This window comes from Macaca thibetana, chromosome 18 (assembly GCF_024542745.1).
Source record: "Macaca thibetana thibetana isolate TM-01 chromosome 18, ASM2454274v1, whole genome shotgun sequence".
In the NCBI taxonomy this organism is placed as follows: Eukaryota; Metazoa; Chordata; class Mammalia; order Primates; family Cercopithecidae; genus Macaca; species Macaca thibetana.
Genome location: NC_065595.1, coordinates 21,788,069 through 21,806,936, shown reverse-complemented (window position 1 = coordinate 21,806,936; position 18,868 = coordinate 21,788,069). Strand labels below are relative to the sequence as shown.

At 46.4% G+C, this 18,868-nt stretch overlaps 1 protein-coding gene and 1 long non-coding RNA gene across 20 annotated transcripts in view; one reads left to right on the top strand and one right to left on the bottom strand.

The window, feature by feature from the left end:
- NEDD4L (NEDD4 like E3 ubiquitin protein ligase) overlaps nt 1-6,372 on the top strand; it is a 369,323-nt gene extending 362,951 nt beyond the window's left edge. For all 19 annotated transcript variants that reach the window (XM_050768042.1, XM_050768039.1, XM_050768035.1 and 16 more), the window contains 3 exons: nt 120-216; nt 958-1,030; nt 5,956-6,372. In XM_050768042.1, the coding sequence (XP_050623999.1) occupies nt 120-216; nt 958-1,030; nt 5,956-6,058 (273 nt within the window). In that variant the 3' untranslated portion in view covers nt 6,059-6,372. The remainder of the gene's footprint in view (nt 1-119; nt 217-957; nt 1,031-5,955) is intronic.
- Nucleotides 6,373-8,199: 1,827 nt separating this feature from the next.
- Nucleotides 8,200-18,523, bottom strand: LOC126941447 (uncharacterized). The gene is made up of 3 exons (XR_007721305.1): nt 18,021-18,523; nt 11,640-15,927; nt 8,200-10,895 (listed from the first exon to the last, which is right to left on the bottom strand). It is a non-coding gene; the product is annotated as an uncharacterized LOC126941447 (long non-coding RNA).
- Nucleotides 18,524-18,868: the final 345 nt, after the last annotated feature.

Here is an 18,868-nt window from a genome sequence, read left to right as displayed (position 1 = left end):
TCAACTGTCTAGGTCTTACATTACAGTATAAATAAGATTAAGTTCTGCCTGCCTGCATGACAGCAGCATGTGCCATGGGTCACGTGGGGGATATAACGAGCTTCTGCCTCTGTTCATAGGCTGTGCTACTCATGGACGCCGAAAAGCGTATCCGGTTACTGCAGTTTGTCACGGGGACATCGCGAGTACCTATGAATGGATTTGCCGAACTTTATGGTGAGCAGGATACCATTAGGTTCTGTTGTCCTCCTGGGAATTTCCAGCCAGGCATGAACTCTGGCCCAAGAACCCTGCTGCCCAGGCCTCTGCAGAAAGCTAAGTTTCAGGACAGTGTGCCATGCATAGGTTGCATGAAAGTTCAGTTAAAGTGCTGTTAGCTGTACTTTATATAGACAACACGGTGCTTCTACCTCGAGGGATTGGGGGGCGGTTTGTGAAGAGATCCATAAGGCTGCTCTTTTTTTTTTCCTGGTTTAGTTTTTTAGAAAATCATGAGACACTAGGGTTTGCAGGGTCATTTATATGGTGTAAACTGATCTATGAAGTCACCTCCAGTAGGCAGAATTTTTCCATGTTTACTATAGATTTAAAAAATCACTCTCTACTTTGCATACTGAAGGTCACATTTCATTCGCCCTCCCACCTCCAAAACTAGTTTGAAGTTTAAATTGCCAGGGTCCAGCTGAGAGGCTGTAGCTGCCTGCCTTTCCACATAACTGTTGTGGTTGTTAAACTTAGTGCAATTCCATTCTGGAGACAATGCGATCTTTCTGTGAGGTTGTGCAGACCTCTGGCTTCCCTCAACATTAAATATCAATGTTGCAGCAGAAGAGAGTGTCTTGGACCTCACCCTTGGGGGCAAACCCTGCCCTGACAGTAGCTGGACTGCAGACCACACCATAGCTTCATTCTTCTACCCCAAGTACTCTTAACATTTCTTTTTCTTTTCTTGTCTAGGTTCCAATGGTCCTCAGCTGTTTACAATAGAGCAATGGGGCAGTCCTGAGAAACTGCCCAGAGCTCACACATGGTGAGTGGCAAAAACACACGCACGTCAACAGCAGTATTTGAACTACTTAGCTGGGTGTGGTGCTGGGCTCGGGGCTATAGATTGCTCTGTTTCCTGTTTGTAAGTAGCTTAGAGAACTAAAGGACAGTGATGTGGATGAAAATAGGAATTGTACAGTAGTGCTATTAAGACGTAATGCGGACCAGGCGTGGTGGCTCACGTCTGTAATCCCAGAACTTTAGGAGGCTGAGGCGAGCGGATCACGAAGTCAGGAGATCGAGAGCATCCTGGCTAACACAGTGAAACCCCATCTCTACTAAAAATACAAAAAAATTAGCCAGACGTGGTGGCGGGTGCCTGTAGTCCCAGCTACTTGGGAGGCCGAGGCAGGAGAATGATGTGAACCCGGGAGACGGAGCTTGCAGTGAGCCAAGATTGTGCCACTCACTGCACTCCAGCCTGGGTGACAGAGCAAGAGTCTGTCTCAAAAAAAAAAAAAAAAAGACGTAATGCACTCAGTATGTTTGGCACGTAAAGGGCTCAGGCGTCCCTGCCATGGGGAATTTCTCCCCTGAGCCCAGTCTTTCCCTCATTATTCTAGGTAATGCAGCTTTCGCTGTTCACCATACATGTATAAGGCAGCTCTCAGCCTCTATAAACACATTGGGTTTTAACTCCAATCTTAAATTGGTTGAGAAATTAGGACAAAATACCCTGTGGAAACATCCTTTTTCAAAGGCCTTCTATGCCCATGAATAACCCGTAATTCCCTGGAATTGAGCAGTAATGTGACTGTGGTTGGAGGAGAGTAAGAGGGCTGACACGTGGCCGGGGATGCCCAGGCGTGGAGCGTGGCTGCCCTCAGAAGGCCCTCGCAGGAGACACAGTGAGGCAGAAGGGTCCGGTTGTTTTCTGAAGAGTTGCGTGAAACCCAGCGCAAATGCAGACTGGACGGGATCGATTTCTTGAAGCCGGGTTCAGGGAGCTCTTGCTAACTCAAACTCCCATGTCCCTCATGTTGGTTTTTCTGCATAAAAAAAAGCCTTCATTTCTTGCTCCTGGGGAAGCAGTGGAAGTGGGCCTTCTGGAGAACGGTGAGCAGCGTAGCCCTGTGTTTCTCATGCAACGGGGTCTGCAAAGCCTGCTCTGGCCTTACCGAGCTAACACAAGCGACCGCACACTCCCTGCAGGAAACGCCCTCCCTTAAACTAGCAGTGCTGGCCAGGAGAGAATTCTCATGCAGATGTGTTTGGGAAAACACATTTTGGACTGTGAAAGGTTTTTTACCTCGGTCGGATACCCTTGCCTTTCCAGAAAAGTGGGGTTTTTTTTCCATTCATACCATTCACGTGAGTCTCCAAATGGAAAGAATGTGATCATTGCCTGTCAGAGCCTTGAAAGCAAGCTGACTCCAGCCTAAAATTGATGAATATCCAGAGCAGTCGTTGTCCATGGTTCTCTGGCTTTATTCTAAGGGAAGAATGCTCGAGTAGTTCAGAGCTTTTATCCAAACAGTGTCTGAGTCATACGTGGTTTTCTGGATTCTACTGGCCTCCATATGAAAGGCACTGGCGTTGAGCCAAGCCCCAGGACTGTGGGTGGTGATGCGGAACTCAGGCTTATAGTACTAACCAGGATGAAGATTAGGAAAAGCGAAATTATTGGGCACAGTCATCTGTGGTCAGGCACTGCTTAATCTTTATGGCAGCCTTATGAGATATGTTATTCCCTTGGGCTGTCAGAAGGCTGGTGCAGGGCTTACCTGAGTCACAGATTCCCAGGATTTGAACTCAGGTCTACCAGAATTAGAGCCTGCACCCTTAACCACTACACCAGATACACTGTCTCTGTTGATATAGCCACTTTCTTTTTAGACTTTTCCAAGGAAACCAGATTAGTGAGCCAATTTCGTGTTCATTCAACCCATGTTTCTCCATGACTTCAGGGACACATGTCTTACTGTTGAGCTGTTTTTTTTATTTCGGAGCCCACATGATTCTGCCCCAAGTAGAACTTCCCAGATAAGACCTCTGAACTCAATGGTTCTCAACCGCAGCTGCATGTTGGAACCATCTAGAGAACTTTAAAGAAATCACTCATGCCTGGGATTTGGACTTCATTGGTCTGGTGTGTGACCCGGGCAGTGGGATTTTCAAAGCTCCCCAGATGATTCTTATAGGCTGGCAGGGCTCTTCCCTAGGAAGGGCAAAGGTCTACCTACAGGAGGGGAACCGCCCAGCTGGCTCTTACCAGAACTTATCTTCCTCTTTATGTGTCATGGAAATAAAGCAACTATGTAGTTTTCCCAATGATGTTCTCTCCAGACTAACTTGACCTGGATGGTGGGGACTGGCAGTTGCAAGCAACACTGGCTAGCGTGAGTGGGACCGTTCTGCTGTTTCTTCGAAATGGCTTTCCTCCCTACCTGACCCTGCCTGTATTTTGACATAGGAAACAGGAACTTCACTGGCTGTTTCATGGCAACAGTTCCGCCCTAAAATTTCGCCATACATAGGTTTGATTTCTTCCATGTATTATGATACACAATTAAAGTTCAAAATAAAAATCTGATTTCCTAGAAGAGCAGAAGCTGAAGGATCTGGTTCTCTGTGATGAGGGTGCCTTTCATTAAGCTTTCCAATGAGTGTCTGACATTCAAAGGACGTCATTTCATTGTTCTGTAAAAGGTCACTACTCAGACATTTAAAATTACTCTTCATTAAGAATCACAGGCTCACCTGCCCTTTTAGGAAGACTCCAAACAAAAATCATCTCATTCAGCCCGTGCATCTTCCACATGAGGACGCTGAAGCCCTCTGAGGACAATGAGCTCCTTAAGGTCACCCAGCTCATTAGTGCAGACCAAAGCCAGGTTCGTGTGTCCTGACCTCTGAAATGATAGGAACTCACACTCACCAAGCAGTCAGTTCATTCTGGGGATGGTGCTAAGCACTTGATGTGGTTGACTCATACCATCATCACAGTGGTCCTAAGAGGTGTGTGATGTTATGACCCACTTTTTTACAGATAACATGGAGATGCAAAGTGATGAAGCATTAAGCAGCATGATTCAGAACCTCAGATCTTGACCTCCCGTCTTTGCCTCTCTCTTCATCATTCCAGTGTTTCTCAAACCTGAATAATCTATGGACCTTTTTTAAAGGGAAAAAATGGTCACAGATCTCAAGAATGGGCCTGAGACCCCGATAGGAATTGCAGGCCCAGGACTGTGGAACCCCAGCTGAAAAGCCTGAAGCCACTTTCCGTGAAAGCCTCTTTTAAATGCCATCTGTAGACGTGAAGTCCTGTCTTTATCAATATAACAGAAAGTGAAAGCCCTCTATTAGTACTTACTCTTTTAGGATTCCTGGGTTTCTGAGAACCCCAGTTTGACAAGCACAGTGTTATTCTCTTGTCTTTTAGTGTTTAGGGGCTGTTGGAGAATCCAAGTGGAACTCAGTGGGACTTACTCAACATTTAGGGGTTGTTAAAGGGCCCTCTACAGTATTTGTTTCTTTTCTGTGGCTGTGACAATGGTTAGCTTTTAGTGTATGTGCAAGTGCTGCTGAAGCGAGCGCATGAATGGTTAGCTTTTAAAACCTAGGAGATTAGTTTGCTCATTCTTGGAATCACACATCAATACCTGGAGGGGGCGGTTTTAAACACAGACAGTGTGAGCACTCACGGCAGAGACAGCACAAGTGCACTTCAAGAGCTGGGCTTTGGAGCACCCCGGGGCTGTACCTGGCCCCGTGTGACCTTGGGCAAGTTACCTAACCTCGCTGTGTCTCAAGCTCCCCCTCTCTGTGAAATAGGGATGAAGCATTAGCTGCCTTACAAGGTGATTGCCAGGGTTCATAACATTGAGACAAGGCTGGTGGGGCATGGTGAGCACTCCGTGAACTTGAGCTCTTATGTCATAATGAGCTGTGGCCAGTGTGCATGCCATTTTCATGACAGATACACATCAGCAACCACACCCCAACACATACACACACACACACACACACACACACACACACACACAGAGGTGCAGGTTCTGTGGCTAGAGGCTCTGGTCTTGAGCCCCATGTAGACATTCAGTAAATGTTGAAAGGTGTTCACACTGATACCATCTCTTGAGTAATTGAGCATTTGCTGTATGCCAGGCCCACTGATCCGATCCACTTGGCACCCCTGTATGCAGTTTCCCCATGTCACGGAAGCACAGAGGCCATCTATTTGTCTGAAAGCCCTCACTATTGCCAGGGTGATTTGCAGTCGCCACCCCCATCTGAAGCCTCCAGATATGTAGGGACTTTTTCTAAATGCAACTTTGCATAGCAAATGTCAATTTTGCCTGACTTTGATCAGAGGAGGTAGCTTAGCACTGGTGTTTTGGAGCCCCAGACAGCCTGGGTTCTATTTGTGGGTCTGCCGTATGACAAAGACTGTGACCTCAGGGACCTTGTCTCTGCTCCAGGAGCTCCTGTGCAGAGTAGAGATAACATGACCTGCTTCATAGGGTTGTGATGAAAATGAAGTGAGTTAATAGAAAAGCACTTGGCTTGAGGCCTAGTGTGGAATAAGTAATAGTGTTAGAGACACACACAGTCTTAATTCGTGGGTAACTCCAAAAGCATCAACTCTGTGGTCCAAGGGTTTGGAAATCTTGCCAGTTACTTTGCTTTTCATTTCCCTTCCCACCAGGATTGTTCTAAGATCTGCATCTGACTATAGCAAAGGTTTCATGGACCATTCAAAATGTTCTTTCTCTGTAAATTACAAGAGCTTACTTAGTGTAGATGTTTCATAGCTAGAGGTTTTTGGGTTTTTTTTTTTCCCCCAGGTAATCAAAATTGTTGGTTAAGGCTTTTTTATTCTGTTACTCAAACACCATGCCCTACTAACCAGATCTAGGAAGTGCTGTTGTGGCTTTTCACCTATACTTTTTGTTCCTTTTGCAGCTTTAATCGCCTTGACTTACCTCCATATGAAACCTTTGAAGATTTACGAGAGAAACTTCTCATGGCCGTGGAAAATGCTCAAGGATTTGAAGGGGTAGATTAAGCACCCTCTGCCTCGGGGGTGGTTGTTCTTCAAGCAAGTTCTGCTTGCACTTTTGCATTTGCCTAACAGACTTTTGCAGAGGCGACGGCAGAGAGCAGCTGCAGGCATGGTCCCTGGAGCCGAGCCTTCGCCATGCACTCGTCCAAGTTCGGATGTGGGAACCTGGTCCCAGCTTGAGTTTCTGCATTTCCCACCACAAATTATCAACTGGTTGATGTGTACACTAATTACATTTCAGGAGGACTTACGCTATTTATGTTGTGCCTCTGCAGGCAAAGCCCTTAATAAATATTTTACATCCTTTCTAATGACAATGAATGGAATTAATCACTCTACAGGTATAGTATTACAACTCATGTTTACTTTTTAAAATGATTTAGACCGATTTTCAGATTTTATTTCGTTATGATTAAAGGTGTCTCATGTACTTGGAAAAGTGAGCATTTTTTTTTGTATTTCACTTTCATACCAGGCTTAATGTCAATGACATTTTTATTTTTTAAGTCTCTGACACCTCCACCCTCTACTTTATTAGAATTGGAAGGCAAGTTTTTGTCCAAAAACCTTCTACAGACAAGTACTTTGAGAGAATTTCCAATATAATATTAGACATAATAATTTTTTCCATACTCAGAATGAAAAACTGGATATTACGTTTTTGTTTTGGGGTTTTTTTGTACAAATTTAGCTAATAGCTACAGGCTGAGAGAATTGTAACATAGCATGACAAATTTTGTGTTGACTTGAAAGGAATCACACCATTATTCCTTAGAAGTAATTACATGTGCTGTAACACATTTGAGACAGGGTTGGACTCCCATTTCTCATCAGAGAAATTATTTAGCCCTTCCTGGCGCTGTACAGTCATCTTTTATTCTATTTCCTCTTTGCTGTTTGTAGTAGAGACATTTTGAATGAAACTTGGCACTGCTTGATTCAAAACTGTGGAAACCAGATCTGTTTAGTCTCCTGTTTGTATGCGTTTGCTAATGGTAGCTAAATAACCAGTTTTTGTTGTAAATGCACCAATTCTGAAGGCACTTTATGTACTACATGGAGGTCATGTCTGGTTTTGTTTTTATTTTTTTATCATGAACATTAAATGTGATGATGATTTCTTTTCCCCGCACACATCTTTCCGGTGCAATATCTATCCATTGTGAATCTGGCTGCTGGTGTATAAAAACCTGGATGTAAAGCTGAGCCTACAGACCTGTCCTCACCAACTGTTTTGTGATTTCTACTCAACTACAAAGATTTATTTAATGTACACTTAATCTAACTGAGTTTTGTTACCAATGACCTGTTGCATGCTTCGATACCGTGTACTGCCTGAGTTGTGTCTGTTGTGCGCTAGATTAAAAGTGAGACAGAGACTTGACTTGATCCTCTGAGCTCAAGCTGTTGAGCTGGTAGTGGCAGAGGACTGAGGGTACCTGCATAGTTTGATTCTTTTCCACGTGTAAGTCTCCATTGCAGAATTGTCGTGCTTTGAGAAAACACCTGAGGCAGTGTGGGAGTTGAACGACCCGACTGTCCTTTTTAACCTGTGTTATCTTAGACCCTGTCGGGGCAGTTAGGGGACGCTAGAGATTTGATCTCATGCCAGTCATCAATAGGACAAAAGAGTTGTGGTTTGGGGATGTCTGTTTGTTACATAAAAAGGACCTCTCGGTGTAAGAAATTGCCATTTTTACCGTGCCCTGGGTGGCATGTGAGAAGCCATGGAAGGTTGTCGTCGTAAATGAGTTGTCTAAAGGTGCAGAGGCCTGAGGTTTCTAAAAGAAGGTAGATTTCTACAGAGCTGAGTGTTGGTTCCTTTTTCTTATTGGTTGAAAAGTACCTGGTAGTGATCAGAAAACTTAGATGCTATGTAACTTAAAAAAAAAAAAATCCTACTCATTGGTTTTGACTGTTGGTGAGACGTTTCCCCTACAGTTAACATAACAAATGTCTCAGTGGTAAAAAAAATCCCCTTTTTGTAAGCCCCTGTAGTCTAGAGTCAGTTTTCTTTTTAAGAATCATGCCAGAGCCTGAGTTGAGCAGTACACTTTCTTGGTTTTTGAGAGTAATCGTGTAATTGTAGAGGGAGAAATCCAGTTCTAGCCTAAGAACTGGGATACTTCTGTCATCTTGTAAACTGTGTATTGAAAAAAACAGAATAGTCACTAAATGCATATTAAGTCAAGTATTGGAAAGTATAAAAGAAAAATCATTCTGACAATTTCTAAGCCAGAAGCAAACAAGAATTACTGAAATCCACCCCATGAATTCTTGGAAGGCAGTAATTGTGAGTGACACCTCAGTTCATCAACCCCTTAATAATACCAGCTTGATTTAAATGACAACTAAATATTGCTGAAGTGGGGTTTTAGTATTTTTTTTAAAAAAGCAAAACAAGATTCACTAGTCCTCAGCAATTCTCCAAGTTTCTCTCTTTGCCTAAAATGGTCATAGATCTTGATTCTTCTGAATCATGATGACCACACCCCGTCATCTTCACAGCATAATTGCAGGTGGCAGGAAAGACAGTGTGCTCTGTGCTGGGTGAGGAGCGGTTGCTGGGCCATTCCTTGGGCCCCGACCTGCCCTGTGAGTAGCCCTGGGGCAGAGAGGACAGTGTTGCCTATCCCAGAGGTCGCAGCAGCCACACTGCTCTGCAGGCCGTGCTCTCTTTATAGCCAGAGAAATCACCTTCATGCAGTTTCTTGAGTTGTCTGCTGAAGCTGTAATTATTATGGGCCACTTACATGAGGCCGAGAAGTACGTGCCAGAGTTCACGCACTGCCTATTGCAGGTTTCTTAACATCAGTTATCACGGCTGCCTGTGCGTCCCGGCTACTTCCATTCCTGCCCCTTGTTGGCCCGAGGAAGGACGTGGAAAGAGCGCCTGGCGGAATGAAGGTCCAACAGCCTGTGCCTCTCCGCCACTGGTCCCAGAGCCGGCAGCAATGAGGCCTTCATTTTCTGTGTTACAGTGTACTCCCAGCTTCAGTGCTCTTTTCCTTTTTGCCTGAAATGTTTATGCTTCTCTGTAGCCAGTCCTCTAACAAATCACAAGAACAAAGGTAAGACACTTGACTTTTGTTTCCAGGACCCTTCAGCAGGTGACATCAGCTATTCCCTAAATTCAGACAACGAGGGATACAGAGCGACTTGGCGCGTATTATTTCTCCCACGTAAGGGCAAAGGGACAGATTCTTATTAATATTTTTGAGACAGAGTCTCGCTCTGTAGCTCAGGCTGGAGTTCAGTGGCTCAATCTCAGCTCGCTATAACTTCTGCCTCCCAGCTTCAAGCGGTTCTTCTGCCTCAGCCTCGCCGAATAGCTGGGATTACAGGCACCCGCCACCAGGCCTGGCTAATTTTTGTATTTTTAGTAGAGATGGTTTCACCATGCTGGCCAGGCTGGTCTTGAACTCCTGACCTCAGGTGATCCTCCTACCTCAGCCTTCCAAAGTGCTGGGATTACAGGCATGAGCCACCGCACCCGGCCTCACAGTGACAGATTCTGAGAAACAGCGTGCAAAACATTTGAACCATTTTCTACATCTCCCATTGTTGCATAGACAGTGTGCACCGCTGCTAACTTGCCAGAGCCACAGTGGCCCTCTTGAAAGCCAGGTTCATACATAGCAACTTTTTAATTGTTCTAACAGTTACCCATTAACAGTCGACTCCTGTATTTCTAAGAGTCTTGTACTCACCTCCGAAATTTAAAAACATATAAAGAGAGCCTGGGTTAATCAGTTCTGCAGCCCCTACCCACTGTGCTAATTCTCCTCTTCTCTCTCCTCCTTACCCTGCCCCTGCACCCCTGTACTTACAGGGAGAGGTGGGAGGTGCTGTCTGGTATCATTTTCTGCCTTGCCAGTAGGGGGTGCCGCTGTGCAGGGTAACTGCCTGGCCTGCTCCCTTCCTGACCTTCCCCGAGCCCGAAGATCACGCGCTACCTCTGTCATTCAGGCATTGGGGTACATCCTGATAAGTCATGTCAGAACTGCCAATTTCAGGACTCAGATGTGTTTTTAAAAAACAAATCCTTATAAACTCCACTTTGTACTTTAGATTTTAAAACTGGGGGAAAAAATGTGATATTCTTTGGACCACTTTTTTAATTTATATAAGCCTTAATGAACAGTGTCTATACATTTGCATACGCACACCCCCACCCCAGAGTGTTCTCAGTATGTCAGAGAAAATGCTGTAGCATTCAGACAGGAGCTTGGAGAATGTTTTCTAGAAATGGGGTAGCTTCCTGTTGGCATGAAATTTTCCAAGCAAACCTCCCATTAAACATCCGTCGTTTGTTAAAGATGTTCCATTCAAAGCAACACGTTTCAAAGGCATGTCTTTCTGTTCGTTGGCTTTCTGTGTGTAAGGAGTAGCATTGCTGTTGGCACCTAACCTTGCGTGCACTGCATTCTCAACCCCATACCAGTGCATCAGAAGCCTTCCTCGTGACCGTACCTCTGTATAACTCCGTGTCTGCAGGTGTCGGTGTTCCTATGTAAGCCAGTTTTCCCCTTCCACTCAGACTAATTTCACCTAGATTGTCACGGTTTCCTTCATGTTAACTTTGCGTGACTTTGTTCTTCCTTTACTACTATGTATGTAATATATATACATATATACGTACATATGCTGTCCAAATATATTTGTATATATTTGTATAGCATTTTTACACCTTTATTGAGTAATCTGGTTTCAAAAGGGGGTGAGAGCTTAGTCCCTTCTACAGTTTTCTCCAAGCTGTGTCCTCCGAATTTCGACCCTTGGAGCCTGAGAAAACCGTGGGAAGATGATGTGAATTTGCTGTTATTTCTTAATTCAGGATCTATCATCAAATGAAACATGAAAAAAGCAGTGACTTTTAAGGTGAAAAGTTTCAAGCATTCCAAATAAATTCTCAATGTTTCATAACTTTTTATTATAAACCCACCACCTAATAGGAAGCCAAGTACTATTTGATACAGTGGTAAAAACCAAACTACCTTGAATTTTTTTTAAGACAACTTATGAATAATGCTCATTTTCACAATCAGAATAGCTTTAAACTATGGTTAAATTTGATACACACAGGAAAAGTTTTCTTGAAGAACAAATCCTTTTCGCTTTTCTTTTTTCTTGAGAGATCTAAAGAGACACTGTAGATTGTTTTCCTGACAGCAAAAGACTAATGTGACAAAATGAAGTCATTGTAAAGAAGCGATGCAACTTGTCAAATATTTAATAAAGAATTATGGAAGCTGGAACATTTTCTACATCAAGTATTATGGGTTGTTTGATTTAAAACTTCTTTGTGAATGCACCAACTCAATTGTTTCAGAGGGGTTTAAATGCCTGCAGATTTATAGTGCGTTCATTTCCTTCATCTCCCTAAAAGCTTCACCCTTTTAAAAACATTAAAGTCTGGCAGGGCATGGTGGCTCACGCCTGTAATCCCAGCCCTTTGGGAGGCTGAGGTGGGCGGATCACTGAGGTCAGGCATTCGAGACCAGCCTGACCAACATGGTGAAACCCCATCTCTACTAAAAATACAAAAAATATCTCTATATTAGCCGGATGTGGTAGCGCATACCTGTAATCCCAGCTACTCAGGAGGCTGAGGCAGGAGAATCACTTGAACCCGGGAGGCAGAGGTTGCAGTGAGCCGAGATCATACCATTGCACTCCAGCCTGGGTGACAGAGCGAGACTCTGTTTCAAAAAAAAAAAAAAAGTTAAAGTCTGCCCAAAACACATAGCTTAAGCCTACTAAAAGGATGCACATTTATTCTTATCCTTCTACTGTTTTGTTCTTTTATTAAACTTGAGAATTACTGATTTTATGTAACATTTGTATAATCCATGTTAGTCTGTTCCTCAAAAGGCATCCTTGTATGCCTGGCCCTCAACTTGTGTGAGAGTTAATGAGATTCAATAATGAATCTCCAAGTTGCTTCTCAGAAAGGTGCTGTCAAAATCCCGACCGTCAGGAGATCAAGACCATCCTGGCTAATACGGTGAAACCCCGTCTCTACTAAAAATACAAAAAATTAGCCGGGCGTGGTGGCGGGCACCTGTAGTCCCAGCTACTCGGGAGGCTGAGGCAGGAGAATGGCGTGAACCTGGGAGGCAGAGCTTGCAGTGAGCCGAGATCGCGCCACTGCACTCCAGCCTGGGCGACAGAGCGAGACTCCGTCTCAAAAAAAAAAAAATCCTGACCGTGTGTCACTGCCCTGTGCAAACCCGGTGGCATTTTTCCTCATGCCATTTCATTCCGCTCAGATCATGTCAGACTCCTGGAGAATCTTCCCTTTTTCTTTAGTACTGAGCTTCCTCTTGATGTGCTTAACCCATCCCGTTGGGGCAGAGGAGGAGATAGCGGGGAAGCAGGACATCATTTAGTTTCTTGCAGTTTGTCTTTTTCCATTAACAGTAGATGGCATCTTGCCAGGAAGCTGTTGGCAGTGCCTGGAATTCCTGCCTCCTCCAGAGTTACGAGTACACATGGGAGGCACAATTGGACAGAGCCACTGTGAATATTTGTATGTTCTTTCTTAAAACCACACATGGTGGAACGAATTATATCAATGACACAGTCACTAGATTAATAAGCTTTTAACCTGCTCTGAAATCCAAGACTCATTAGGCACTTGTGAGATGCTCCTGGTAAAAGTGTTTGCGGTGAGCACAGGTGTCCTGAATTCTGACGCTAGCTTTCCCGGGGTTGGCCCTCAGAGCTGTGTTCAAAGGGGTTCCTGAGGTAAGAACGCAGAAACCACTTTCTGGGAGAGAACACTTCTCAAAACAGCTTCCAGAGAGCTCAGGCTGTAGAATCCCTAAGGAATCAGTTATAGAACTTGAATGGGCTGGAAAAACTTTGAGCATGAGTTTACTGACGACCCAAGACACAGTCCTCGGTAAGTAGGCCGCAGTGCCCAGCTGTCACCCAGTGGGAGCTCAAGAGAGCAAGAAGGGAGAGTCCCTGTTGGGAACCTTTTAGGGCTGAACTTAGGCCAGACTGGGAAAAAGGTCAGTCTCCCCAATTAGCCTGTTGCTGTGTTCCTTCCTGCCCAGCCCCCTTCACCGTGCCCCGTGCTGCTCGTATGCCTCCTCCGCTTTCCTCTGCAAAGTTCCCAGCTGGGCTGCAAGTCTCGGGTACCTGGAGTGTTGACAGCATGGAGCCCTCCTGTCACCTCCAGGCATAGTCGCCCTCAATTCCCAGGGGCCTCCTGGGGACAAGGCGTCCTGAGCCCTCGGTGCTTCCAGGTGAAGGTCAGAGACTGTCCCTGTGTCACCTTCTCCCAGGCCCACTCAAAGCACAGACTCCCACAAGGGGTTGTGGCTCTTCCAGGTCCTCTGCTGGTCTTACGGCCTTGGTGTTTGAACTGGCTGCGATAACTTCATCCTTTTCTTGGCCAGGTGTCCCCAGAAACTACCTTTTCAGATGTGCCTTTTCCCAGGGCTCCAGGCCCCTCCCTCGCAGCTCTGCAGCCTTGCTGCACAGTTCCCCTTTGGAACCGTGAGGGAAGACCGTGTTTCCTCCACACATTTTTGCCCACTCCCCACGTCAGTTCTTGGAGTAAGCCTTTTTTCCTCTCCGAGGAAAGGGCTTACTTGCAGACAAATGAGTTTGGAAGGGGTGTACGGTACTAGAGCGAGCGCACCTCCAAATAGAGCAGGCTGAAACGGAGTAAGGCCGAGAGGGATGGGTGAGAGCCACATTCCTGTGATTAAAGGCAGATTCGGGTGGTGTCTAAGCAATACCCTTCCTAGGGAGTTTTAAATACTGTTGCTGGAATCAGGGAGTCGAGTTCTCAATCCTGTTTGACCTTGTCCAGACTGAGTACCAAGGCTAAAGGCGGAAAGTTCTGCGCTGCGGAGTGCCCAGTTGTCAGCGGCTCGCCCAGGTGTCAGCGGCTCGAATCACGTGATCGCGGAATATGTGGCCCTGCAGGGCCGGCCTTGCTTTGTCTAACGCTCTCCTTTTCCATGTGAGTCCCGGGGTTCTTGCCCTTGATCAGTCCAGATATGACCAGTACTGTGGGCCTGGAGGGCCAGGTTTTGTTCTCATGTGTGGCCCTGGACTCTGCTGGGGCAGCCCTGCCTCCTCTCTACAGACCCAGAACAGCCGCCCCTGTGGGCGCTTCTCCCAGCTAGAAACCTGAGAGCTGATGGGCGACAGTGGTCAGCTTCCTACTGCCCCCGTGGGCCGTGGAAGTGGGTGGGACCTCATTCACCCCACCACCTCCACCCAGTGGCTTGTCTGCAGCAGAGGGGCTACTCAACACTGAGCTCAGGAAGGGAGGCCAGGAAGCAGCACGAACGGCCCAGCTTGGGCAGTTGGGGGCAGCGGGGAATGGACAGACCACCCTGGCCTGGAGGTAACCCCAGCAGAGACACAGCTGGCAGGGTTCCATCCTTCTGCTTCCCAGTTCAGGCAAAAAAAACCCAGGTTTTCCCAGGAAATCTGCAAGCACATTAAGCTGGTCTCTCCTTTAAAAAAGTGCAAGGATGGAGACAGTCCTACCTGTCCTGAGCAGGATGGGCCCTGTGCCAAGCGACCAAGCAGTAGCAGGCTGCCACTATAGGTGGGGAAGGAGCCAAGGAGTCCCAAGAGGAGTTGACAGCAAGACAATTTAAAGAGTGTAAGTAGGCCAGGCAGGGTGGCTCACACCTGTAATGCCAGCACTTTGGGAGGCCAAGGTGGGCGGATCAACTGAGAGGTCAGGAGTTCGAGACCAGCCTGGCCAACATGTTGAAACCCCATCTCTACTCAAATTATAAAAATTAGCCTGGTCTGGTGGCATGCGCCTGTCGTCTCAGCTACTCGGGAGGCTGAGGCAGGAGAATCGCTTAAACCCAGGAGGCTGAGGTTGCAGTGAGCCGAGATTGCATCACTGCACTCCAGCCTAGGTGACGGAGCAAGAGACTCTGTCTCAAAAAAAAAATAATAAACAGCGTAATCAACCTCCTGTGACACATCATCCCAGCATGGGAGTGTATCTTGGCAAACATTCGCAAGAAATTTTGTCTTTCAGGACAGGGACCGGAGCCCACCATGCCCTCTGGGTTATGCCTTGTCTTCCTCAAAATTGAGGAGAAGCCCTTGATCTTGCCTTGATCAAGGCAAAATTGAGGAGAAGCCCTTGATCACTGAGCTGGAGCAAGACCCAAAAAGCTGGAGCAAAGAAGCAGTAGGTGGGAATTAGGGCCCTCGCACCCCGGAGCATGCTACACTCTTCAGTCCTCAATCTTTGAACAGTGAACCCCGGCATGTGGAGCTGGGGGAGCTGGCCCTGAAGGCCGAGATAAGCCTGCACTCCACAGGTGCGGGCCCAGGACTGCCCACACCTGTTAGATGGGCACAAACAGGGGGCCTTCGCTGCTCGGCACCAATCTTCTCTTGCACTGGGGCCCTGTTTCCATGCAGTGCCAGGGGCTTCAATTGTTAGCTCTTTCAGTGTAATTTGCCTCTTTTGGTTTAAAATAGTCTTTGGGGAATAAGTATTCAATTTCTAGATCAAACTCCTTGTTGAGGCTCTTTCCTCCAGAGGTCCCTGGTGGATCCTCATGGGACAGGCTGGGCCGGGCTCTCTCCTTGGGCCTAGGGTGTCGTCCTCTGTCCCCTGAATGGGGTTGCAAGTACTCCAGGGCCATCCTCCAAGGACACCTTGATGGCCTCTGTGATGCTCACCCAAGCCCCAGCTGGTCGATCAGCCCCGAGGCCCTCAGCCATGGCGTCACCCTTCCCTCGCCACAGCCCCCCTTTGTGGCACTCCAGTAGGGCCCTCAGCCCTTTCTGCCTCTCTGAGCTGCTTACCTGCACCTGAGTGAGCGGCCTCCAAGCCACCTGCCAGCGCCTCCCACGGGGCTGGGAAATACCTAGTGGCACCCAAAAGAAAAGGGAAGGAGTTGGTAACAGTAAGCCAAGCTGCCGTAGAGAGTTTATCTTCAGCCTTCAGCATCCTTTTACAGAGACAACTTCCCCTAGGGACAGTGGCCTTCAGTTTACTCTCTTACAATATTTCCACACCAGCCTAAAGAGGTAGATGTTATTAGCACTAATTTACATACAAGGAAACAGACTAGGAGGTTAGGAGACTCGCAGAGTGGTTCTCTGAACCCAGGTTGTCTGGTTCAAAGGCATCATTTAGCCACCAACCCTACTGCCCATTCCCTGCCCCTGCATCAAAACCTCCTGTCGGAGAAACCAGAGTGTCGAGACAGAAGAAATCATCGATTACACTGAAGGCAGCACGCTAAAGGGGAGAGAGAAGACTGGAAATTGGTCGTTAGATGTGACCATCTGGAGATCTGCCATCCTACTGCCCACACATCCTGGTGAACAATAAACTCATTTGTACTAAGATGTGAATGACTGATAGGCTAAACACGTGACCCTTCCAGAAGAATTTTTATTTTAACAAATACCAAAGGTGATGCTTGGTTTATATCAAAAGGAATAAAGGTCAAATTCATGGCATTTATGTCCCAGAAAATTGGGGAGGTTTTTGAGGGTAGGGGGCCTACTTAAGTTTACAAAATCCACTGACGCCAGTGAAATATGGGACCCCAGCACAGTGTGAAAAGACAGCCTGATCTCCGGGACAGTCCTAGTTTCAGCACCGCCTTTCTGGCTGCCACAGGGCAGAACCCCCAGCCTCCCTCCAGCCTCCCCCACACCACAAAACAAGCATCTCATAGTTTCCAGTGAGCGTCCAGGGACAACATAAACTTCCCTTTGTCCGACAGAGTTGAAGGACTAAAGGGACCAGAGACTGAGGACTGGATTTTCTACTCCCAGGAACTCTTTGATGAAGCTCTGAGATGCTGAATTGTTTAGAGTTTCTGTTATTCAAGGATTTTAGATATTAAGTTGTAACATACAGTCATGCACCGCATAAAGACATTTAGGTCAGCAATGGACCCCAGATACGATGGTGGTCCCGTGAGATGATAATGGAGCTGAAAAATTCCTATTGCCTAGTCATATTGCCTAGTGACGTCATAGCCTTCGCAACACATCACCCTTTCTATGTTTAGCTACGTTTAGATGCACAAACCCTTACCATTGTGCTACAATTGCCTGAACAGAACAGTCACATGATGTACAGGTTTGTAGTCTTGGAGCAATAGGCTGGGCCATATAGCCTAGGTGTGTAGCAGGCTGTGCCATCCAGGTTTGTGTGAGTACACTCTGATGTTTGCACAATGATGAAATCGCCTAACGACGCATTTCTCAGAATGTGTCCCAGTTGTTAAGCAACACATGACTGTATTTAATATTGTTTATAGCAGAAAGTTTGAGTTTGGGATTTGTCTTTTGAATTCTCGTTATGTAGCTCTCTTAGCAATTCTACGACTCTGCCACTGGGGTCATCATGCTCCCTCACAGTCCCTCTCACCATGACCTCAACCCCCATCCTGGCCCCCTCTTGCCTCCTCTGCATTCTATATTTACTTAGAAGATCCTTGCTTGTTCATCTGTTGAGGTTGTCAGGGGGACATGCCCTCCCCAATGCAATGAGTGTTTAAACAACAATCAGGCCTTTGAACCCCAGGCTCCAGTTAAAAAGTAACAGGCTAGATACTGAATCAATAGGAGGCAAATATTAGCTACAGAGGCTGAGAGAGACCGAGTTGGGAAACACTTACTGCTGGTGACATGCAAACAGCAATGGCCATCCCCACCTGAGGTCCAAGAAGCCCTGGGAGCCCTGTGACCTTGGGCCTGTCATTGTCCTGCTCTACATGTTGAACATTGAAGCCACCAGCCCTCAATTAGCTTCTAGACCTCCCTCAGTCTGGACTTCTGCAATATCCCACTAAAGGGTGTCCATTGATTTTTCCCCTTCCCAGCCATCTTACACTCGTGTGAACCTGCTTCCAGCAAAGCTCTGATCTTGTCAATCTGCTGCTGGAAAATTTTCCATGACTCCCCATTGCACTGCTGACTGGTGCTCAAGGGCATCTACCTGCTCATCAGGACATGTGGGCAGTAGGATGGCAGATCTCTGGGTGGTCACATCTAACCACCAATTCCCAGTCTTCTTTCTTCCCTGCAGTGTGCTGCCTTCAGTGTTATCGATGATTTCTTCTGTCTTGATGCTGCATCTTTGGTTTCCATGACATTTAAATCTTCTGGTTACTCTCTCACTCTTGAAATACTCCTACTTTTTTTTTCTCCTCCCCTAAAGGTAGGTGTTCCCCAATAATTTGTTCTCGGTGAGCTCTCTCTCTTCTCTCTCTCTCTCTCTCTCTCTCTCTCTCTCTCTGTGTCTGTCTCTTTCTCCTCTTCCTCCTCCTCCTCCTCTCATGGCTTAAGTTAGTACCTCCATGTGGACAGTTCCCAAGTCTATCTCTAGCCCCAGCTTCTCTCCAGACCTTTGTCTCCAAAAGCCCAATGGACTCATCATAGGACATTCCTCAAGTCACCCTAACTGTAAATGTCCCAATCTGAACTCACACTCCTTTTAAACCTCTCCTCCTCTGTGTTTCCAAATCTCTGGGAGTTGTTCTCTTGTATCTTCCAGGCATCCACATTGGAACTTCCTCAGTGACCTTTCACATGGTTTTGCTCCCCAGGTTGAAAGAGTGACAAAGTTCAGTTTTCTATTCATGCATTCACTCATTCGTTCAACAAATATGCATTGAGTGCCTGCCATGTACCAAGCACTTGTAGGGGTTAGTAATACAGCAATGAAAACAAAACAAAAGAAAGACCACTTCCATCATGAGATATATATTCTAGTGGAGGCAACTAAATGAGAAACATATAAATAAGTACAATATATGGTGTGTTAAATGTTGATGAAGCCAGGGG